Raw genomic sequence first — 25,369 nt, forward strand, 5'->3', positions numbered from 1 at the left:
TTTTAATCTTCAAATTTTCTAGCCAAAAGACTCTGATACCATGTAAAACAGGGTATCAATTGTAGAATTTTTTCTTCTCCCTTTTATTCATCGAATCTCAAATATATATACATACAGAAAGATCTAGTTACCAAACTAAGAAGATTGCATCTTATCAATGCTCACCTTTCTCCCCAAGCTAAATCTTACCAAAACATATACATTGAATATACACTAATTACTCTCTCAAATATTCTCTAACATTAACTATCATTTGTTTGGTTATATATATATGATCTGATAGGTGATTCAACCTTATATTGTCCTCTTCTGCATTCTGAAAAGATTCCTCCAATAATTGATAGGTGTAGACATTTGGATGAGAAACATGACAAGATATTAACGGGTACATGTTGTTTTAACATATGAATTATTCAATAGTATTCTCTCATAATTTTCTATAACTTGCTAGGCATGGGCGATGATGGCAAGCCATTGTTGTTGACAAAGACCGGGGGCCCAAAATCTTATCTGTACACAACATTTGTTGCATTAAAAACTGATTATCATATTTCTTAATAGAGTTCAAGATAACAATATAACAGATAAGCATTTAGATTGTATAATTCGTATTCTGAAAATTCTAGTTTTGATACATGTAGAATGTGCCAGCTGATAAATCGTATAAATTATAAAGTCCTAAACTCCGTTTTTAAGCCGACCCAAAAAAGTCATAGATATTACCAATTTTTCTTCCTTTTCCAATCTAGGTCTTGACTTGAAAGATTTCCAAGTCCAATTTAATTTGTACTTCAGTGTTCACACAATAATGAAATTAAATACTAATATTACGTTAAACCAAAGAAAGAAGATTTCAGAAGATTACAAAAAAAAAAAAAAAAAACTTGGCTGCACACATGTAAGAAACTTAATATGGACTTCAATCCAAGTAACCGATTATTATTGAAAATAAGAAGATAGTTTTGGGCATTAATGGGATTATTTAATTTTTCATTTATTTTTGCTTCCAGTTCATATCTGGTTTATATTTCAATGTATATCAATCTTTTCATTTCTATGTGAATTCACTGCAGTACACACATTTTTGCTTCCAGTTCTTATGAGTGGAGTTTACATATATAATTAGAAATATAAGCAATACCCAATTCCATTTTATAATTCCAACAAAATGGTCTGAACAAGAAATTTCTTGGTAAGAGAAAAAAATATGTTACGATGGGAAACATTGCAAAAAGTTTCTAATTTAGCAGGCTTTTCTAAATAGGTTAAATAATACAATCCTGAGTAGGATAAAAAACGTGTGCAGATTATATGTATGTACGTACGTAGGATATACGTGGACTACACTACACAAACACGATGTATGGTACGTCAACAGTGTAACGCACATGTTTCTAATTGTGAAAAAATGTTGTTGCAGTAAAATAATTTACGTACCTACATGGTTTATGTGATGGCTAAATAGTATGGTTCCGTTCGGTTCGGTTGGTTAATGAATCAAATGTGAACTGGTAGTAATTTGGATTGGTTCGTTCTTGGTTTCGTATACAAAATTCCCATTAGCTTTAAAGAAGAGATTCTTGGTTAAAATGTCTCGGCCCTATAATTATTTTTGCTTAAGTAGCTATGTTTCGGTTTAAATTATTATGCTTGACACACACACATAAAAAGAATATTTAAAAGGTAGAAAAAAATAAACTATATCGAAATAGAACTCAGTTCAATTGGGTTGTTAAATTATTGTATACGAAGAAACTAATCTAATACAAGCCAAAAAAAAAACATATGAAAAGAGAAGAGTTTATGATGATAATGATAAAGATGGTGATGTATGTTGCTGTGTATTGTCCGTATCCTCCATACTTTTTGGGTTTGACGCGGTTTATTTGGTAACTAGCTAGTGATTTGATCAAATTGTAGAAAGCAACATTACAAAGGGTCAACCTTCTCATGCCATATATGCACGTCACACGGCCTCACGGGTGTGTTTGTGTGATAGTGGATAAATGTAGATAGTGGATACGCAAATAAACCAAATCTAGCAATCAAATTGGATGGCCAATACCGGTTTTACTTGGACAAGTTTTCTTATGAACCAAACTATATAACCTTTTTAAAAACTGAACACAGTTACAACATACTTTTATTACAAAAGTTCTATACAACCAACACATGACGAATGGATTTCTTTCACTTTGGACACTATTTCTTATAGATTAAAACCTGGTCGAACCAATAATACTAAACCGAACCAAACTAAATGGCCAATCCTTGTCACGTAGACCAATTTTTATATTTTATTAGTTGGACCGGCAAGCTTGAAGAAACTAGTGGAAATGAGGAGAATTATTATATTAATTACTATTTTCTTATAAACTTGGATTTTCAAATTCTTACTGGAATGGAACTGTATGATTTATGTCTAATCTTTTATCATATAAAAGTCTTAACCACGTGTCTTTTCGTTATACTGGATGATTGTATTCTTTTGGCGGTTTAGTTTTCATCATTGATGGACAGACTACGACACTAAATTTGGTTCCAACACTTGGACTAGTTGTTTACAAATAGATGACTGACTATACGAGTTCACATTATTGAATATGACCCATCCGATTTTAGTATGACTTTTGTCTGTATATGTGTATATATGTATATGTATGTATATAATAGCTAAATTAACTTTATTATACCCTACGAGGTCATGGAGCAAATTAAAAGACAAGTTGCCTTTCTTCATAAGTACATGCACTAGTGAACGAACATAGAATTTCATTATTTTTTTCAATAGATAATTAAAATTACCTCTAAACTATATGATGAAATATATTACAATATAATTGTCATTTTTACAGTCCATACATTTTGCAATGTTTATTTAATCCAAAAAATAAAAAAAGCAATAAAGATGTTTCTCCTTACCAAACAGAAAAAGAAAATCAGACAAATTTGGACGAAAACACACTTTTATCTCCATCTTTTTTTTTTCTTTTTCTAGATGTCTTTTTTTCTGTTCCATTTCTTTGTAATGATCATCCAAACCAATTTTTTTATGTCATTGGTAACTTAACCAGTTTTTTCAATGTTACTGATAACTTACGTTACTCTTCTGATCAGCGCCACAATCATATATATATACCCTAATTCTGCCTCTACCGTCAATCTCATCTGTTCTCAATTTTTTGCCGCAACAAATATTATCATCCACCTGATTTGAATAAGAGATTTGTATGAAAAGTGCATCAGAACTATTTTTGCTATTTTATCTCGCGATATTTGTAAAATATAACTGAATTGTACAAATTTCTAATAATATCCATTATTTTCTATTTTCGTGTCGTGAGAAAAGAGATTGTCTATCTTGCGACATGGACATATATCGCATCTTTTGCTCTCATGTTGGTGAATTCGACCAAAAAATGTAACTTGCAAGAGTATTTTTATGGATTGTCTGTCCCATTATGTTTTTAATTATGTCGTTCAAATCATCCAACAACCACTGCACATTTTACCATACAAATAGAGAATCACATTTTTCTTTTCAATCCGTATATTTTTTATAATCACCAGTCTTGCTAAAAGCCTCAAAGCTTTTATTTAAGTTTCCTCAAAAAAGTACGCATGCACTCCTTAATCCTTATATCATATATTCATATGATATACACAAGGGGTAGAGGAAAAATACTATTCACTACCTACAAATGTACGCACGCACTAAAAGTTTACATTGAATACAAAATTAAACACGATCATTAAAATCTATATATATGGCTTCACGTGAAACATGTTTAAATTGTATAATCAACCAAAACAACGTTATTTATCGGAATTTTCGACGTCAATGCCCTTAACTTGAGCTTCTTCAAATTGAAAAGTGCAATATTTTGTCGACGAGACCTACCTAAGTAAATAAGTTTATTATACATAAAGCTCTGATTGGTAATTCTCAACTACTACGTTCTAAAGTTTATAAATTTTTTCTTTGACAACATAAAAAGATTAATTTATTCGGTTTGACCCATTTGAAAAGTTTATAAGTTTTTAGGGTAGCCAATGATATCATTTAAACGTTTTGGGCGAGGAGGTGGTTGAGCCATATTTTTAATTGTTCCCACCCATCTAGTGGACGATTCGAGCACTCGACAAGTCAACGTTTTGATTTTTTATTTCGTGGTATATACGTGTCTAATTTTCATACAACAATATTTTAATATATTATTATATGATTGAAACAAATTCTAGTTGCAACTTTGTTCTGTTTTTTTTAGTTGACGATTGTGATGGAAGATACCGATACGATATTACGTAGATTTTCTTTTGCGCAGTTTTTTTTTCCTAACTTGGTCGTGTTTTATATTGCTTGTTAATCCGGATATTTCACTATTTGTTTATTGGCAGTTTACAAATTATATTGTTCTTGAGTTTAGCTAGGGAATTTGATTATTTTTTACTTTTTCTATTTATAGAAAAACATGAATCCTATGGAGTTGTTGCCTCAACAATGTTCTAGGGTATCTTTTCTTTTAGTGATAGGTTCTGAGATTTTCTTCATCAATCATTACAAATAGATACAAAATTTTCGGTGTTTGAAAGAATACACAGACATGAGGTATTTATATAGAGAAAACCGGATTGTTTTTTAATGATATATATACTTTTATCCAAAAACTGTACGATACAAAATTATAAACGAATAAGACAGGCAGAACATTAGCTACAATTATAAACAAATAGATCGAATTATTATACAAAACTGTATGATATTTGCATAATGCATGCTTTAGAAGTTGGCTAAAAAAAACTTAAAGATGTACTTGGACGAGAAACTTCTAGCAAGTATATTTACTTCGTAGTTTTGGCCCAATATACTGGAAGACAACATTATGGTGCCGCCATTTTCCCACAAAGTGATAATGATTGGATATTGACTTAATTAAAAATAACATTACTAGCCGAATAATAATTAGTACTACAGTCTAAACACTAGTGTATTACAGTAGTTTATATAGTTTTAAAATATAACCAACGGGAAGTCCAAATGCGAATTGAGTAATACACCAACCTAACAAGGACAGCCCACACAATGATTTACCACAAATTCTCGATGTCAACTTGCTCGATGTAGGCTTGTCCACATATTCTCCATAACTATGAACTTTTTTTTTTTTGTAAATATGTGAATTTTCATTATAGAAAATAAATTGTAATTATTACAATGACTTTCATACCGTAGAACGCTCTTGCCCAAAAAAAAATAAAAACAAGAGGGTATCTGAGGAAAACAGAGTAGATGATAGCATCATCTAAAGGTACCGAAGCCAAGCTTGCATTTATCTTTTGAAGTTACGGCGGTGGCTCTTTGCAAGTATGGCGTCACGAATTTGTCTGTCCAGAATCTTGAATATGATATGTGGTGGTGTTGCGTGTTGTGGTAACGGTTATTTCGTTCAGACCAGATGGAGTAAACGATTACCTGAGAGACAAGACGCCATAAGTATGAACTTAGAAGATGAAACAGTACAAACTAATGAACAAGAGAGAAACAGTAAGATTCTATTATAATAATTATATATTGTCGAAGTAGCAATACAGGTCAACTATTTATAATGGTATATTTCTTTTAGTGTTTTATGATAATATTATATATTCCCAAAGTGGCAATACAGATCAACTATTTCTAATGGTAGTTCTGTTGTAAGTGTGTCTGTGTAGAGTAGTCACCATGACAGTGGAATATTTTGTAAATAGTCTTGTAATAACACTTCCACACATGTAACCACTTTCAAAGGTGCAATCATTAATTAGATAGACTGTATAGTCACTTTTTTTTGTTCAATGCCTAATTTAGTTTGATTAACCCTTTTTGTACTGTGGAACCTCCTCGATTTGAGAATATTGTTTGATTATGTTGTTTTACCTTTTAGTGTTGTTATGCTCTTTCAGTCCACTTAATTTTATCTTTAGTTAACCTATCCTTTGTGACTGCATCCTTTTTTCTTTTTTAACTAAACATTGTCTTGTTGTCTTGTATACTCACCTTCATTAATGAATTGGCATGTCCCTTCTTCTTCTGACAAGTGGAATGTGGAAGTAGGGAAGAATCAAAATCATCAGAAACAATCAAGCAAAATGCTTCTTCTTCTTTTTGTTTGTCAACAAGCAAAATGCTTCTTAGAGCTAACATGCGTCTTTGCTCTCTCATATACAAACGCATCAACACTACTCTCCACTCCGAATCTCTGATCCCCGCATCGGCCAGCGAAACTACAAAATGGTTTGATGAATTTTCAGCTACTTAAAAAACCAACGACATGCATGTGAATACCTTTTTAAAAAAGGAGATACGGTTAGAGAGGGTAATAAACCATCCAAATATCCTCCCAAAAACATGTATCTTGCTTCTACTCGAGTTTTACTATCCGTTCGTTAATCGCTTGATGCATGCACGGCATCCCATGCGACCAATTCGAGTAGACTCGTGCACGGAGAGACACGTCCGTCTATCTGTCATGACATGCACGTCCTCTTCGAACATGTGTGACACACCGCATACTACTGTTTGTCCCCTAAACGCTCTACAATTTGCTGCGGTCCACCCGAAAACCCATTCTCCAAAAGCCGTATTAGATAATTTCCTATAAATAATTTCCACAAAAAATAATCAGAATTAGATCCAATTTGAGAATTTTGAGGGAATGATATAACCTAATGGAAAATGGGTCTAGTTGTTTCCGGAGGAATCATCTCTTGCTTTCATCTCTCTTTCTTCTGTTCAGCCTATTTAATTTTTTGGTAAATCTTATTGGATCCCGTCTCAAAAAAAATTTTGTCCCTAGGCGTACAGTTGTTTTTGGACCTTTTTCAGTATATAATTCTTTTTTTCTTTTTTTGGACCCCAAATGCTTAAGCTTTTCTGGAAAAAAAATTTTGTCCCATGGCATCTGCCCCTTAAGCCGGGCCTTGGACATCCTATGTTTCGATACTGTTCCTTGCATGACCGAGAATACTCTTATTTAGTGCATATGTGATATGTTCTTGAAACTTAAACATAATCTCTACCAACCCAGGTTTTTACAAGCACAAGCCCAACCCGTATATAACTAAATCAACCTTTAAAAGGAAAAGAAACGGGCCTAACAGACAACTTTGAAATTGAATCGTTTTTATATGTAAATGAGCAGAAAATTAACTGGCTTTTTTAATGGGCTTTGTTACAAAGTTTTACCTTCATGGTCACGCAAGTCTTTGCGCATCAGATCAAAAAGAAATTGGTACTCGAAGCTTTATCGTTTTTCTTTGTCCAAAATTTTTCAAGCTCAAGCAATCTAAAAAAGATATCCATGATGCTTCAAAACGGGGCGTCTAGACTAACTAAAGATGCATCTTTTTCTAAAAGGAGAAGCTCGTATTCATTAGTCGGAGAACAACTAATTAATGATATTGTCAAGAATCTTGTCTGACTTCATTCAGGTACCTTTGTTGTCTGTTTTTTTTTTTGTTATACAATAAGTTATACCCAAAGACTTGGCCTTGTTGCTGGCAAAAATAAAAAAGACTTGGCCTTGTGATCCTTGTCTGCCGTTGTCCAAATTAGTATAGTAAGCTAATCTTAACATAAATTTTTGGTTTTACTCCTCATGTCTACAAAAGTTACTTTATTAAGACGTCGTAATGAGTGATAACCAATCAATTAATTGACATTTTAAACCGGTAATCGAAGATTCGTTCCTCTTTAACAGAGGACACAAATTTTGGGTTATTATAAAAAACATATTTAATCATATTTGCATATTGTTTAGTTATTATGATTGGTGTTCACGATTAGAAACATGGAACATGAGTCTGCATGTGAAGGCGACAACTTCTATATACATAACACATACAAGTACAAATCCCTGCTTGTGGCATATTAAACGAATAAAATAACAATGAATGTAAATAAATTTAAGTAGTATATGAAGCCACTCTTGCTATCCAATGGCCTTTCGACTAATCAAACAGACTCACCTTTGAACCCCATGCCCCTCTTATATAGCCACTGCTTTTTTTTTTTTTTTGGCATATCCACTTGCATCTATCACTTTATTATATAAAGTCATTCCTCTATTAACTATTACTATAACACATGTAGGTCCTTTGTTCCTAATTTATAAGTAATATCATCTGAACAATTTATCGTTTGGTCCCAGAAAATAAAAACCTAGTCGGGCATTTTAGTGTTTTTTGAAGTTAGTGGCGAAATTGGTGGCAGAATAGCTTAAAAATAATAGACCACAAAAATAACTAGTCGGTAGTTTTAGAAAATTAATCTAATTAAAACGAAAAATAAGACTTAGCTAGATAATTATATATGTTTATTTAGGTCAAATCCAATATCATGTACTGATTTTTTTGAACATAAAAAAAATAAAAACATACAATTTTCAACTTGGTATATATGACTTGTATGATTCATTAACTCAAAAATATTACATTAATATATTACAAACAAATCTGAGTGTTTGTATATATATTATCATTGTCCACTTCTCTCTCTCATACTTTTGATATAAGTAGAAAGAGGGAAACATATTTTGAGTCTTTATTTGGAATATTTACATTAAAAAGAAAAACCCTCCCAACAACCATGGCCTCGTTTCCGGTGAAGCCTCTACCTTCCGGCCACTTACAGCTTCTTCACTGGAATCTCGTTACTCCCCCGTCGATGATATCCGCCGGTTTCAAAAGGCAGCATATCTTAGGAGTCCCTTCTTATCTATGTATTGATGAATCTGTGAGGCATATGAGAAGCCTTAGGTCGTTGAACAACCGTCGGCGGGTAAGTAAAAGCGCCGGCGTGTCTATGTCGGTTGCTTCGGCTGAGGATTTGCCTGCGGTTTCTTGGGAATCTTGGAAGCCTGACAAGAACACCTTAGCTCCGTCGCTAAGTGACGTCATTTGGCCTGCAGCAGGTAACTAAATTAGTTATTAAATCTGTGTACCGTAGAAATAATTTTATGCTCACTTTGTTATTAAGAGTTGATATTAATTTGATATATTCTTCTATTACGTCTACTTGATATTAATCTGGATTCTAAATATATGCATCTCATTTCATATTAGGCAAACTATGAGTCCACGAGTCCTATTTTGGGGTTTAGAAAAAAAAATCATATTAATATAGAAATGATAAAAATAACATATATTTAGACAGCAAGTTTCTTTGTCCGAAGACAAGGGAAGAGAGAGAGAGAGACAGATTGGTTGTGTCTCTTCCAACGACCAAATAGCTAGCTATTGAGATAATAGGATATGAATCTAATTGTTTGAGGTTGACCGATTCTCAAGTTTAGTAAAAATCATAATTACTGATATATACATACTATAATCCTTGGAGAAATGTAAGGAAATGATTTATGAATTTTATAAGGGTTATAAATATTAGAAATTAGTCATAGTCTATAAAATCATATTATACTGTGGTATTTATCATTTTAGGTCATGTTATTATAATTTCCCGAACATGCATGCAAAATAATTTGACTACAAATATATGGTCTTAACCTTGAATCTACAACCGTTTTGATCAGATTAGTTATATGTTCAAAAGATTTGAAATGTTTGTTACTTTTTTTTGTATGTGAAAATCAAAGGAGCGTTTGCGGCAATGGCGATAATGGGAAGATTAGATCAAATGTTAAACCCTAAAGGGATCTCCATGTCGGTTGCACCACTTGGTGCCGTCTCTGCCATACTCTTCACCACCCCTTCTGCTCCCTCTGCTCGAGTAATTTCCTAAACGCATTTTTTTTTCTTACTTCGATTGAAATGTTAAAACACAGCTAGCTTTAAACACTAGGTTGTGTTGATTGATCAGCATGGTGATGGGTGCATGTGTATTTATTTCAGAAATACAATATGTTCATGGCTCAAATAGGTTGTGCAGCCATTGGGGTGCTGGCGTTCTCCGTCTTTGGGCCAGGCTGGCTTGCCCGCAGCACCGCTCTGGCAGCTTCCATCGCGTTCATGGTCATCGCTCGTGCCAATCATCCTCCAGGTAATTCAATCCTACTCTTCTTTTCTGGAAGCTTTATACTATAAAAAACAAAAATCTTGAACTACCTAGCCAAAATAAAGAATCAGATTTCTTATAGTCGTTTGTAAGGGATATGAGAACCATGGGACCTTAATATATGGTAGAAATAAGTTGGAAGCTACGGGAGCTATATTCGGAAATGAAAAAAATATGTGTTCATATATCATATTTGATATATATATATATATATATATATATATATATGGGAAGGATAATTTAGAAAATAGTACTTGAAGTACACTTTAAACAATGATAATATAATTCAGGTTTTCATGTATTATATAGGATTTGAAATAGCTGAATGATATAAATTTGCATATGATTTTGAAAAAAAAAACATACAGCGGCGAGTTTACCACTATTGTTCATAGATGGAGCAAAGTTACATAAGTTGAACTTTTGGTACGCATTATTCCCAGGTGCAGCCGCTTGTATCCTCCTCTGCTTCCTCGTAAGTTACCTTTCTGCTTTCAAAGTACATGATATTTGCTTACCTCTTTTGCTTTCAAACCTATATGCTTAGATATTAATTGTGTGTTTGTTTTTTGTTCTTGCAGCAAGAGATAGTGTGTTACCTGAAGGAAAACTTAAAATTTTGAAAAATGGACACATGTTTATAAATATATATACCTATACAACACGTATTGGTGGAGGAGAGATCCTGCATGTGAAGATTTTTGGTTCATGTTTAGACGTTAGTAGATGGTCGACGTATTTTCATACCCGTATATATATGAATACATATACAAATATATATATATATATATATATATACGTTTCCACGAAACTTGTAGTGATCTACTTTTCTTTTCCGTTTTTGATCTTTTATGTTTCAACAAAATAATGTGTATCAATGTATCATCGTACATATATATATATATATATATACGCATGGGAGAATGTAGAATATTTTGCTTCACTTGGAAGAAAATTATTATTTGTGGCACCGAACAAAACTTTCGATATTCAAAGCAGATACTAATTAACGATATGTTTACATAGGGTTTTTGGATTTTTTTCCAATATCTAGTAGTTATACATTGTTCTATGAAAAAAAAAAAAAAAAAAGAGTGTTGGTCTATATTGATCTTTAAAATCTGTATATCGTGTTACATTTATGTAGAAAATTTAGAATTGCTATGCTTATATACAAGGAGAAATTGATTGGTGATGAAATATTTAGATGTTATACCAACAGTACTTATCGAAACAAACATTGTATATGTTTCATAAATCATTTTAAAAAGACATTTTAATTAGTTTGTTGTTATTTTCAATTTTCTTTTCATATCAATCTTTTTAGTCGTACGAATACGAATAAAAACTTTAAGAATGGATGATGAAACGGATTATCGTTTGACTACTTTTTTTTTGTTAAGTTTGTGCCACTTAGTTAATTATTTTGATAAGTGTTTCTGTGTTTGTATTTAAAAAAAAAAAAAAAGGTTTTTGTTCAGTTACTGTGAAATCTTTAGTATTTAAAATTTTAAACAAGTATATCGAAGACCCTTCAACAAAGTTTAAAGCTAAACCATGCAGAAAAAGTTAAAGCAGAAAGCAAAAAAAAAAACACCCTTTTCTTTCTTTTCAAAGCAGTATCTCAAAAACCCAATCGTCACGAAAGTCGTTAGTGCAGAAAAAAGTTGGTCTAAGTACTTCACTTAGGCTTTGGCAATTTCAGTGGTTCTGGTTCTCTCTGGCTTTAGGGTTTATAACATTGAAAATTTGGTCTTCACCTGAACCATAACCAAGTATAAGGTATCTGAACAATGCCTATCATTACAGAGTTTGGACATGAACCCCTCTTACCAAATGTAAACCCCCGATTTATTTACATTTTAAGGAATGGGTAGGGCAAATCAGTCAAGAGTTAGTGTTTTGGGTAGAACTTTTCACAGGCTCATTTCTTTCTCTCATCTCCGAGATGGAGATATATCAGTCGGGACGGGTGGAACCCCACCGTTCTCTGCAGTCTCCAGAGCGGTGTCTGTGTGGACTGGGTGGATTAGGGATTGAAGTCTCAAAAAGTAGCTCTCGCTTTGAAGTTGGCTTCTTATGTACCGAGCTTCTGTTGTTTCTGTGTTCACTTGTGAGGGTTGTTCTGCTCCTGAGCTCTGGAGGTTGGATAATGCGCTGAGATCTAGGTCTGGGAAAACCGAGCACCGGCACCGGGGACATTTCACGTTTAAACGCAGCCACTGGTCTATGCACTCCACATGAAAATTATGGGCGCATGGTAAACCTCTAACCTGTAAAATTCAGACAAATTCCGCTTATCAAGGAACGTATTGAGACGAGAAAAGCACGCAAGCACATTATGGAAGCAAAAATACGAATAATAAGTTGGCTAATCCCTAGCAATGGAGAAAATTTAGGAAAGTGATGTTCAGTACCTCATGGCCAATATGGAACTCCTCTAAGCAGATTAAGCATTCACCGCAGTCATCTGGGACAGCTTTTAATCTGAACTTTGGAAGTTCTTGAATGAGTGCTTCAACAGCTTCTGTCTGTTTACCAACCAAAGCATCAAGCATTAGATGTTTGAAATCTTGAGACAGAAATATAGTAAAAGTAAATTTGGACATCATTAGCAAAGAAGATTTTTTGCTTCTCTAAAAAAATATGTCCATAGGTACTGGAAACATAATTGTTGAGTAAGGGATTACTCGTATAGGAGAGATTAAAACCACGGATAGAGTAGCTATGAGTCATATTTATGTTATGCACAAGTTACTAAAAGCTTAAGGTATTGACAGTAAAGGACAAGACTTGCCTGAGCTGGAGTCAAGTAAAGTCCAGGATGGTATGTAGCAGCATCTTGACTTATGCCTCTCATCTCTTGGCCTGCAGCTTCAAATGCCCAGTCAGGTACCCTAATCATGTCAACTAAAATCTGGGTACCAGGAAACAGAAATTGAAAAATTACTCAGAAGTGTCAGAGACTAACTGCAACTTAAAGCACTTAGAAACAAAAATCATAATGACAAACTCCGCAAATGTGTAAAGGAAGTGAAGTTGAACAATCAGATCCTGAAACTTACCCCGAACTCTGAAATCGGAATTCCCTGCTGAGCACGTAGTAAGTGTACCTGTCTTCTTGTCAACCACTATCAAGTAAACTCATATTAACTTGGGTCCCATCTTCGAACCAAACAAAAATAAAGCTAGATAAAAATCTACCTTTCCAACACAGATGCAAGCAATGCAGAGGAGGCCACAGTAACTAAACATCAGCCAGATGAGAAAACCCCATTTTTGGCCTTCTTCAGGTAACTATCGCAAGAGAATACATACTAACTCAGCAACAGATTTACAACAAGAATAATCATATATGCCATGATTGTAAATAATGCTTACACATCTTTTCGCCTTTGTAAACCATAGTGTACCGATTACAGTCCAAGCCCATAAAAATGGATACAGCATCAGAGATAGGACAGACAGGACAACCACTCTTCCACAAAACATGGCGTTCCGCTGTTGACTTCCAAAATCCCTAACAGATGTTCATACCATAAATTATTGTGACACAAATAATTAGATATTCATAAAACTTTGCTACCTAGGGAGATAGAGAAACGTTGCAACTAGCTACTTTCAAGCTTGCAACTCAAAGAGCCTATTCGACTGGAGCTACAAAGAAGTTCTAAGCTTCCCAATTAGCATATATTTATCATAGTCGAATCCTTCTCAATGAATTACATGCCTATCTAAGGAATAAGGATAGCAAAGAAAAGATCACAGAAAAGTTTCTTCTTGAGATAACAACAACTCTGGGAAACCGGGGGAGGAAGATTCCAAAAAAGGTAAGAACCTTAAAATTAACTGTAACTCTAGGAACTAGGAGATATAGATGGAACTTACAATCCAAGTCCAGCAGCAAGACCATTGTCAACAAACATGAAGACACGGAAGAGAAACACAGTGGTGTAATCGACCTGAAAGTCATAGAGACAAACAAAACCGTGAGGGGAAAAAATAAAAACTTAAAGATTCCAAGGGAAGGAACACAAAAGAACCGAAACTGATAAAAAAAAAAAAAAAAAAAAGTAGAACTGAGGTGGCTGGCACCTACCACAATCCATATATGCAGAGGGTATTGGCAAGAACGATATCTATTCCAATTGACAGCTACAATGATTCTACAACGCAAAAACCATTTAAGGAAAACGAAATCGAAGAGGGTTATCTATATCACCTTAATTCAGTAAGATTTCAGACTAGTTCCTCTACTCCAAAAGAACCAAAAACTAAAATCAAATCTTCAAAGAGAACAAAAGAAGAAGATGTACAAATTACTCTACTTTTCCTTCTGATCAACCCAACCAATACCAAAATCGAAAAAAACTGGAGAAACCATCTCCGGAACTGAGAATTCTCAGCTCGATCCGAAGCAAGAACACAAATTTATACCGGAATTTTTAAATTCGCGGAATTAAAACTAGCATAGAGATTAAATAAGGATACACACTAGTGGCAAGCATCGACAAGAAGAACCCATCATACCTGCACAATTCATAAAACGTTATTAACCCACAACAACAACAACAACAAAAAAAAAAAAAAAAAGAAAAAGAAAAATCAGAAACCCCAAAAATACTCGAAAAATGGGTAATTGAATGATCGAAATCTGTTTCCTTTAAATCGACCCAAGTGAAGAGAAACTCACCACTTGAAATCGACACCTCTCATCGCCATGAGAGATGATGTTGTTGGGAAAGAAAAAGAACAAAGAAGGAGTGAGAAACCCTAAGAAAGGTTTGAAGATTTTACAAAAAAATGGTGGAATCGATTCTCGAAATCGTGAGCTGATGATGATGCAGTATCTAATCTAAAAGCGGATTACGGGATTAGGATCGAGCGAGAGAGAGAGAGAGAGAGAGAGAGAAAGAAAGGGAGATAAAGGAGGGATTTGGAGGATCCAACAAGACAACAAGTTGCAAAATTGTGAGAAAGAATCTCTCAGAGAGATGAAGAAAAAAAAAAAAAAAAAGAGAGAAACGGAAACTTCTGGCTGACGAAGAAGTATTTCACGATTTGGTCATTTTTAGTAGTTACTTTCGTCATTTTTAGTAGTTACATTACACCTTTTTATCAAAAACTGAGTCAATAATTACTTAAACGTTTGTAATTAAGTAGATTATGTGCTAATTAGGTTCATGTATTTTACAGCAAATAATAATTATCATAATTTTAGCTATATACATCTCAAGTCTCAACTAACAACATTACTGTTTCACCAAAACCACACAAACTACAAATTTAAGTATATTTATACTATTTACGAATATATATAAATATATATACTTATCCAATTAATAAATTAAAATACAAAACATAGGAAAGTTTTTAAGAAAATACAATAGGAAAGTTTTTTAAAATACAAACATAGGAAACTTTAGTATATCTAGTTTGAAAATACTAAACTATACTTATAAAGAAAACATAGGAAAGTTTTTGTTTACAGTAATTAGAAATTAATTTTAATATCTTTTTTGTATCTTTATAATTTTTATTAATTGATTTCTCATTTAAATATACTTAGAAATATGTGTCTTCTAGTGTTGATTAAGTTATTGTTACATTTTCAGTTTCGATGGAAACAATGCTAAAGAAACCAAATGAACGCCATGTCTAAGAGAAACAGCTATAGCTGATATGAAGAAAAAAAATATAACAGTAAAGAACTTTGAATACACATTTATTAAAGAAAGTATCACAATCCTTTTACTCAAGTTACAAAATACAAACCCATGCCTTACTTTTATTACTGTTAACTTTATAAGAGTCTCTCTACCTTTGGTTTGAGCATTTATGATGAGACATACAAACTGCAGAGATCAGATCCAGGCAGGCTTATTCAAAGCAGTCACGACTGCCTTGATCTGCAAGTAATTGTTGAGACTGTATATCCCTTTCTCTCTGCCATTCCCACTCATCTTGTAACCACCAAATGGTATGGCTGCATCGAAGACGTCGAAGCAGTTTACCCAAACGGTTCCAGCTTTCAAAGCCCTCGAAACTCTGTTTGCGGTGTCAAGACTCTTTGTGAAAACCCCTGCAGCTAGCCCGTACCGAGTATCATTTGCCCTCTTTATCACCTCATCCACATCCCTGAACCAAACATTACATTTTTGGTATTAGGCCTTTGAAAATATAGTAAAATAGTAACCAACGTTAAGTCAAATATACCATGGTTCAGACTTTTGTTCAGTCTATCAGATATCTTATAACTATTATTAGCATATTGTGACTTATTTGCTTACTGGATCGGTTTTTTGGATTCAGATTAGCTTGGTTTACCCCGGTTAAACATCTCTACTTTTTTATTAATCACATATCCCATCATGACTCATGAGTACGTACCTGAACTTCAAGATTGATTGGACTGGACCGAAAATCTCGTCTTGAGCGATAAGCATGTTGTCCTGTATTTGTTCAAGATTAATGCCATGAAGAATTGAAACAGATCAGAACATTAAAGACGTCTTGGAAGAGTTTTATTTTTTACCTTAACATTAGAAAAGACTGTAGGTTGGATGAAGTAACCTTTGTCTCCAATCTGATCACCACCACATTCAAGAGTAGCATTGCTTTCGACACCTGACCTTATGTAGTTCATCACTTTCTCGAATTGCTTCGAATCAATCTATACAGAGTTTAAAATATAATTAAAAAAACTCACAAAAGCATCAGGAAAATATAAAGGCTAAACTCTTTTTTTTTTTTTTTTTGGTAGAAAAGGCTAAACTCTTTTTAATGTACGGAATGTGTAAATGTGTTACCTGAGGACCCTGTTCAATGCCTTTCTTGAAAGGATCACCGACCACACGTTTCAATGCGCGTGCCTTTGATTTCTCAACAAATTCATCATACACTTTCTCATGAACATACGTCCGAGATCCCGCACAGCAACATTGCCCCTACAAAAACATTACCTCAAGATGTATATTATACTATTGAAAAAACTGCAAGCTCAAGAGCTATAATGAAGAAAGATTAGTTCAAGGTATTTCTTATAGTATAGACAAACCTGGTTGAAGAAGAGGGCAAAGTGTGCTTGCTCTACAGCTTTATCGATATCAGCATCTTCGAATACAATGAACGGTGATTTCCCTCCAAGTTCCAGAGTTACCGGCTTGAGATTGCTGTTAGCAGCCAAACCAAGTATAACTTTGCCCGTATCAGTGGATCCTGTAAAAGCAAGCTGCAGGAAAAAGAGAAGAACATATACTTAACATAAATTTAGTTACTTAAAGAAGCTAAGAAGAATGAGATAGATATCTCTACCTTGTCTACATCCATGTGACTCGCAAGGGAAGCACCAGCTGTTGGACCAAATCCAGAAACTATATTGAGAACACCAGGAGGAAGACCGGCCTATCATAAATTTCAAGAAACACTGTTACTTCGTAGCAACAATGGAAAGCAGAAGATGAATTAAGAGAATCTAGCTCATGTGAATCTTACTTCAAGAAAAAGCTTGCCAGCATAGAAAGCGGTAAGAGGCGTTTGTTCAGCGGTTTTGAGGACAATGGAGTTACCACAAGCAAGAGCAGGACCAACTTTCCAAGCAAACATCAAAAGCGGAAAATTCCATGGAATGATCTGTCCAGCTACACCTATTGGTTCATGCAATGTTTGGACATGATAGTTTCCATCAGCTGGAACTGTTAGTCCATGAATCTTATCCGCCCAACCTAACACACCAAAGAAAAACCAAGAATGTGTTCTTTCACAGAAAGTAACACCAAAAGCAAGAAACTTTCTCTAGGGATTAATTCTCTGGATACCAGCATAGTAACGGAACAATCTGGCGAACATTGGAATCTCGACGTTCTTGGATTGCTGGTAAGGCTTGCCATTGTCCCATGTCTCTAGAGAAGCCAGCTCTTCGCTGTGTTTCTCAACCAAATCAGCGAACCTCAGCATTACTCTTGACCTTTCCTGAAAACCCAAATCATAAACCAAATGAGAACATATCACATCAAAGCTCATAAATTTTAAGTTTAAAGACTCCAGAAGAGTACTTACATAAGCACTCATTTTAGGCCAAGGTCCTTCATCAAAAGCCTTCCTTGCAGCTTTAACCGCCCGATTGATATCTTCAGCATCGCCTTCAGCTACATGCGCAATGACTTCCCCTGTCCGTGGATCAAGAGTCGGAAACGTCTGACCTAAAATCAACAATTCCAAAGATCAACTATTACTGCTCATGGAACTGGAACCTCTAGACTCAAAATTTGCTTCTTTTTTTTTTAACAAATAAAAATGAAAACTTTAATCACCAGAAGCAGAGTCAACAAAGTTCCCATCGATAAGGAGCTGAGTGTGAGAAACTTGAACCGAGGGACTAATGAGTTCCTCAGCAGCAGAAGAGGTTCCAAATCTCCTTAAGATCCCTCCATTATAACAATTTCTCCCTGAAACAAAATCGTCATCATGTTCATATCATACATCACACCCTAGATTCACCACAGACCCACTAATCAAAGAATCTAATTTTCATTGGAAATAACGTTAATTTGGGGAAGTTAACATAAGTTGAGTGATATACTCGAATCAGAACATCATAATGAATCTAATAAAGTTGAAACATGAAGATAGATACTTTGAGAGATTCATCAGAAACATCGAACAATGATTTGTTAGCATGCGTGTGGGGAGTACCTTGAGAACGAAACAATAAGGGAGAGGAAGCAGACAGAGATCGAGATAAGAGAGAAGAGACTCTACGAGCCGCCATGGATGGATATGCAAAAGCTCACAACCAGCTTCACAACAAGCTTTCAAAAACGTCAAACTTCTTATCTTTTTTTTTTTTTCCTTTCTTGGGATTTTCTTCTTCTCTAGTCTCTCTCTTTAATGGGATTTGTATTTTTTTGTTATGATTTGAAGGAGAAAGAATCCAACGGTCGAGATCTAACGCAATCTCTCACACATGTCGCTTTAACTTGAACTCTCTTTGGTTCGTGTTGCCGTACTTTGAATGGCTTATTTTTGACTATTTAACGTTTTGTTTTGTCCGTTTTCGAATCAGAATTCAAATATGAAAGACAAAATAAGCCATTATATCAGATTGAAAACTATGAGTTTGCCTTGCCGTGATTTCTGATTTTTTTTTGTATATGTGTGTTCATATCAACAAAATATATATTATATATTCTTTCTTCCATTTTTTCCAACTACAAAAATAAAAATAAAAAACAATTAAATTAAATGCAGATAATTGGAAATTATATTTGTGTGGGGAATATGTAAAGGATAATGAAATGAAGATAGAGATAAATGAATTAATTGCAAGTATGGTGTGACGTCGTTTTCTAAGAGGTGGGTTGTGTCATCTATTTGGTATGTTTTTTCATCTTTTCTTGTAAACATAGGTTTACTTTGTGGATTGTGATGTTGTGGTCCTTTTGCAAGTGTTTTCCACAAATAAGAAAATTTATGTGATACTTTTTCTTCTACTATAAATAAGGACAATTTCTTGATGGTACTTCGGCATGTCAATTAGGGCCAAAGCCCACGGTCTGGTCCGGTCCGGTCCTGAAATATACCGGGTTCAGATTTAAATATATATGTCCAGAAAAATTGGACCTTTCAAGTTCAGCCCATTTGTGCTATAGGGTTTTTCGGGTTTAGCCCGACCGAACTTGGGCCAACCTGAAAAGCCCTTTAACAAATATATTTGTACATTTTTGTTAATATTTTTATTGATTGCAATATTTAATTAATGATTTATTGTACATAAAGTTTAAAACTCTAATCTAGTTTTCATATTTACTTAATAACCTTGCTTAATACTTTTAAAATTTTTATCCATGATATTTTATATGAATTATTTATTATTTTATTTGGTTAAAGTATAAAATTTTATTTAGTGTTAAACTTTTTCTTTTAAATTAATTTGGTTGTAGTAATTAGTGAATATTGATGAGTTATTAAAATTTTGATTGATTTGTTACAATTCATCTTTAAACACTGTTTTTAAAGACTTATAAGTTTGAATTATTGATTTGTAAGAAAAACCCGAAAAAGCCCGAAAAATTCATGTAGCCCTGTTAGGGCCGGATTCGGGCTTTGAAATATAGGCTCAGAAATATCTCGAATTGGGTCGGGTTGGACTCAAACATAAACGGGCTTCACGGATTTCGGGCCGGGCCGGGCCGCGCCAGCCCGATTGACACCCCTAGTGGTACTTAGTGCAATAGCAATATTATAGTGCTCCAAAATGTAATTAATCAAGAAAATGATTAAAGTTTAGAAAAAATTATATGATTTCATTATATGATCTGTATTTGGAATACTTTTTCATATTTCATTCTATGTGACCAATTAAAATCACATACATTCTTTAAATTGGCATATATGAAAAAAACAAATATAAGGTTTTTAAATATTCTCATTATTTTTGACCAAAATATGGTCATTGCCCAAATTCACTCTATAATTAATCACAGCATGTATAGTGGAGAACTCTCACAGAGTCTCCCACCACTAAAAGTAAATAAAAAATATTAAAAAATTAATTTTTAGAAAAAAGAGTGAGAATCGATTCTGAAACGAGAGACTCTAAGAACTACGTATGTGCGCCCCAAATATTACACGCGTCTTTCCTTAGTTGTTTTCTAGTTTATGATGATAGTTTTTATAGGTAAATCAATAGTTTATATGTTTTCATTATTTTTTTATTTATTTTATAAAATCATAAAATAAAATTATCAATATTATAAGTTCCATTATGCATAAGTTTTAATTATATGTTAATATTATTTTCAATAGTTAATTAAAATTTGAATAATAATTTATAAAAACTTATGTTGCATTTAAAATTTATTTCTTATGAGTTTATGCTATGTAAGTTTATGATTTATTTTAAGAGAATGTAATGTATTAAAAGTATTTACTATTTTATTATTACTACTATCATAAATAATATTAAGAGACATAACTAATATATAAATATATATATATATATATATTTAAAAAATAATTTGATATGATCTAATAATATTACATAAAAGTCTTAGAATTTGAAATAAACAGTTAAATTATATTAAACATCTACATTTAAAATAAGATTATTATATGGGAAATTACCTAGAATAGTATATAAAATTTGAGTAATTACTAGAATAACTAGGTATGGACCTGCACGTACGTGCATGATTGATTTCAAAAACTATGATTACTATAAAGTTTGTAATATATTATGTACACATAGAGTTACATTTATAGATATAATTATTTGTTAACTCATTTACAGTTCAAACTTATATTAGTTTGTTTTCATTCAGTTTGTGATTTTTGAAATAATAAATGTTTCAGCATAAAATTAAGATTCACAAAACAACATACCTGAATCTAATGTTTACCGAATTAGTGATTAATGAGAATTGTATAAAACTTGTCTATAAAAACCCGTCCCTCTAAATCTTTTAGAAATAATATTAAAATATATATATGATTTTATATTTTTTGATATGTTAATTTTAAAATTAAGGAATCTTTAATATACATTAGTCTTATATATCAGAAATTTTCTATACGTAAAACTGAAAATTAGGATTTGCATAAGTTATTTTATAGTTTCAAATAAATTTAAGATGCCGTCAAACTGTTTTTAAAATATTTTCCAATATCTATTATTCCAAATTATATTCAATTTTCTTTTGGTCAAAAAAATTTAAACAATAAGAAATAATATTATTTATATTTTTGAAAATATGATGTAAATATATATTTTTACATCTCATGTTATAATTTTTATTATATTATAATACACTAGATAAGGGCCCGCACGATGTGCGGGTTTAAAAATTGTTGAAGAAAATAAATCATAAACCTTTAAAAAAATTTGAAAATATATAAAAAAAAATATTTCCCAAAGTAAATATATAAATAATTTAAGTTAGAAAATATTTGTGTTTACCTTCATACATTTATTTATATTTATATATTTTTAATATATTATAACAATTATTACAATAATCTAAAACTAAATTATATCCCACTAAAACTTTTGTCAAATACTCATCATTACAAATATTATTATCGCCAAATTTCAAAAACATTTCACAACTTATTTACAAAATATTTTACATGCAACAAATTCATCAAAGCAACATTTAATAAGTAACCACGTATAATTTTACTATATCTTTTACCATTAAAAATATGTTCTTACACCCAAAATTATTTTATTGTTAAAGTATGCTCTTTATCACCACCTATAAAATGTCTTCTAAACAAATTAAACAAAATTTATGTTGTTTTACTTTCATTTTGGCATAATTATAGTTCTTATAATTACTAAAAAAAATTTGTGACATAATTTATTTAACCATGAAGTTTTTTTTATTCCAAAAATATTTTGGATGAACAATTGGTGAAAATTATCTACTCGATTACAATGATTTTATGACTAACCCAATAAAAGTTGAGAAATTAAAAAAATATATATATAATATAATAAATTGAAATTAGAGTCACGATGATACATATAAGTCTTAGATAATTCATATATACAAAATAGAAACTTTATATACAATTCAAAACATGACATATGTCATAATCACGTTAAGGATCAACGACCTATTTACTCTTCAGAAATATACAATTGTACTTAAACAACTTAAATCTATGACATCGTCTCAAATATTCTCGAATCATAAATTCTCAATTTATTTTTATCCGAATCAAAAACTCTCATATATTTCTCTATATATCTGGTTAAAATGGTTTTGGGAACCTAATTCGATAGAAAATCACATAAATCCGGTTTGAAACCAATTTTAAAATGGTATAATGTTCCAACTTCCCAAATTTGAAACCGCTTCTCAATTACTCGATCAAGCAGCTCTTGTTTCAATACCGGAATCATCAACATTATTCAGAAAAGACAACTCTAAATTTTGACCAAAAACATCAACCATCGACTTATCTTCCAAACTTATAATGCTACTAACTATAGAATCACTTTCGGAACCTCCTTCAGTGTCTCCATCCTCGATTAAATTAGCGGGCTTATATACTTTGATTTCAGTTATTGCATATGATAGCTTCTATTCAAAAACCCGCACGAATCAAAGACCCACGCAATAGATCGACAAAATTATATAAGAAAAAAATATCTTATATCAAAGCTTTCGATAGAAACATGTAATGTTATGTATATATAATGTTATTTTCTTAATTAGTTGTCCTATTATGTTTCAAAAATAATAATTCTTTTGATATAACTTATGTTATTCTTTTTAAATTTGTTATTCACTATTTATTTATTAATAAGCTAATAATATACATGCTTAGTGAATTCCTTTTTTGTTTATACATGTCCAAATCTTATTGAGAAAACACGTATAATATAAGTAACGTACAATGGAAAATAGATTAGTTTTGTTTCTTTTTTGATTTAGATTTTTTTTTAGATATAAACATGTAAATTTTATTTAGATTTGATGTTATTTTCTTAATTATCTGTTTTAAAAAATAATATTTTTGACACGTGTCAACATCTCATCAGTCATCTTGACATGTGTCATGATCATGTTAATGACTAATTTGAAAACCCTATTTTATATAGTAAGATTTTTAATATAATAAAAAAAATAGTTCAAACTTCAATTGAAGCTTTTTTCTCAAGACTGCCAATCGGTTTTTCATGATTTTCATTTTCTTCGTTTTCTTCGCATGTGCCTTCACAAATCTTGTTGCAGCACTCAGTGTTCGAAATTGGCTAACCATAGAGATAGAAAGTTTATTTATTTAGTTTTTGTGCAAAAAATGACATAAAATTTAATGTGTTAGGTTATATAGTATAATTATACGACCAAATATGGATGACACATAGTATATTTATTTTACCATGTAGTGGTTGAGAATCTTTTGTAACAGTGAGACTTTGATATGGATGGAACATAGTATATTTATCTTTGTTGTTTCTTTTTTAAATATTATAATATTACAATTATCTTATGCTTTCTTAAGTTTCTTTTATCCAGCTTTAAAACTGTGATTTTTGATCGTTAAAATTGACATGTGTTATGATCTGATAAGTTACCAACTTTAATATTTAATCGTTAAAATTAACACGTGTCACGATCCGGTGAGTTACTAACTTTGAGAATCAAGGTTTATATAATAAGATAGGTTTTGAAAATAATTTTGAAAACATGTAGGGGATACTATTTATTAATATTTAAATAACGTTTACCAATTTTAGAATTTATAGAAACAAGTAAAATTAATGGGTCTTTACTATTCTGAGAAATCTATAACACTAATGGAGAACAAGCCCAAAACTGTTTTCAAATCTTTGATATCAATTAAAACAAAGATTTGTCAAATCAATGGAGAAGAAAAAATTGAAAAACAAAAGAGGATAAGGCCAAGGTTGGGCCCGAAACCGAACCTAATTTGATAACAAATCTAAATTTGATCCATTCCATAAGACTTATGAAAATTTTGCCGTCCGGGTAACATCAGTTGGAGGGTCATGCTATGCTATCACACACAAACCCGATCCGAAGTTATATTCTTTTACACGTTACGTCATACGTTTGAAATTAAATTGCTTTATATAACAATTTCAAGATTATTATATAAGTTATCAAGGACACTTCTTAATCCACACAAAGTGAATCTTGATGCATGCACTCATATCATATACTCATATTCTCCAAATGAATCATAGTGCACTTCATATCCTCCCTTGTCTTTGCAGTTTGCAACAACACAAGAATTGAGGTGTCATAAACAAACCATGCATGAACGCTCTCATTCAGAAGCGTCATTTTCCCCCGGTTTTATAGAAACTCACGTCTCAAGACTTTATAAATTCAACCATGAGGTGGTGGGCTAGTGGTTCTAGTTTTGATGGAAGAGTCGCACAAGGATCGATTATGCCCAAGCGCAGAATTGCTCAGATTTATCACTTTGACCACATGGTATGTGTCCATTGCTTACGGTCCATTTGCATACCTGGGGAGCCCTACCCGTGGGATACCTTTCTCCTAAAGAGATTAGTCTTAGATCCCTCCATAAGTCTGGGGATTTACTTTCTGATATAACAAAAAAAAAGGACTTTATAAATTCTTTAAAAAGAAGAAATAAATTTTATAATTTTAAAAGATTTTGGGATAAACAAAATTTTATCAAATGTGTAGCGTAATACAAGTTAATTTTCAAAAATCAATTAAAAATTGCTGTAAGGATTAAAATGGCTTCATATACTTATTTAATGTTCGAAGATGAATATTTAGAGGTTCTAATCATACAATTTAGGGATGTTGT

At 32.2% G+C, this 25,369-nt stretch overlaps 3 protein-coding genes across 4 annotated transcripts; 1 reads left to right on the forward strand and 2 right to left on the reverse strand.

Annotated features, from left to right (window-relative positions):
• The first annotated feature begins 8,543 nt into the window (after nt 1-8,543).
• LOC104791007 (uncharacterized) lies at nt 8,544-11,031 on the forward strand. Its single transcript, XM_010516806.3, has 5 exons — nt 8,544-8,951; nt 9,633-9,766; nt 9,889-10,036; nt 10,420-10,526; nt 10,633-11,031. Exons 1-5 carry the CDS (start codon nt 8,627-8,629, stop codon nt 10,672-10,674), a joined length of 756 nt encoding a protein of 251 aa, XP_010515108.1. The 5' UTR covers nt 8,544-8,626; the 3' UTR covers nt 10,675-11,031.
• Nucleotides 11,032-11,772: 741 nt separating this feature from the next.
• Nucleotides 11,773-15,140, reverse strand: LOC104791008 (E3 ubiquitin-protein ligase SIS3). 2 transcript variants are annotated; one of them, XM_087453062.1, is made up of 10 exons: nt 14,745-15,140; nt 14,543-14,581; nt 14,151-14,217; nt 13,940-14,013; nt 13,433-13,571; nt 13,256-13,348; nt 13,117-13,182; nt 12,849-12,968; nt 12,469-12,582; nt 11,773-12,324 (listed from the first exon to the last, which is right to left on the reverse strand). In XM_087453062.1, the coding sequence occupies exons 1-10, from the start codon at nt 14,771-14,773 to the stop codon at nt 11,989-11,991; spliced, it is 1,077 nt and encodes a 358-aa protein (XP_087309188.1). In that variant the 5' UTR covers nt 14,774-15,140; the 3' UTR covers nt 11,773-11,988. The 2 variants fall into 2 exon arrangements, with proteins under 2 accessions (XP_087309188.1, XP_087309189.1); XM_087453063.1 differs by having other exon boundaries at nt 12,469-12,578; nt 12,845-12,968; nt 14,745-15,094.
• A 609-nt stretch (nt 15,141-15,749) lies between these two features.
• Nucleotides 15,750-19,209, reverse strand: LOC104791009 (aldehyde dehydrogenase family 2 member B4, mitochondrial). Its single transcript, XM_010516808.3, has 11 exons — nt 18,746-19,209; nt 18,364-18,498; nt 18,110-18,252; nt 17,869-18,022; nt 17,546-17,775; nt 17,366-17,455; nt 17,109-17,282; nt 16,861-16,998; nt 16,587-16,724; nt 16,442-16,503; nt 15,750-16,189 (listed from the first exon to the last, which is right to left on the reverse strand). The coding sequence occupies exons 1-11, from the start codon at nt 18,819-18,821 to the stop codon at nt 15,916-15,918; spliced, it is 1,614 nt and encodes a 537-aa protein (XP_010515110.1). The 5' UTR covers nt 18,822-19,209; the 3' UTR covers nt 15,750-15,915.
• Between the last annotated feature and the right edge of the window lie 6,160 nt (nt 19,210-25,369).

This window comes from Camelina sativa, chromosome 6, assembly GCF_030686135.1.
Source record: "Camelina sativa cultivar CO46 ecotype springtype chromosome 6, ASM3068613v1".
In the NCBI taxonomy this organism is placed as follows: Eukaryota; Viridiplantae; Streptophyta; class Magnoliopsida; order Brassicales; family Brassicaceae; genus Camelina; species Camelina sativa.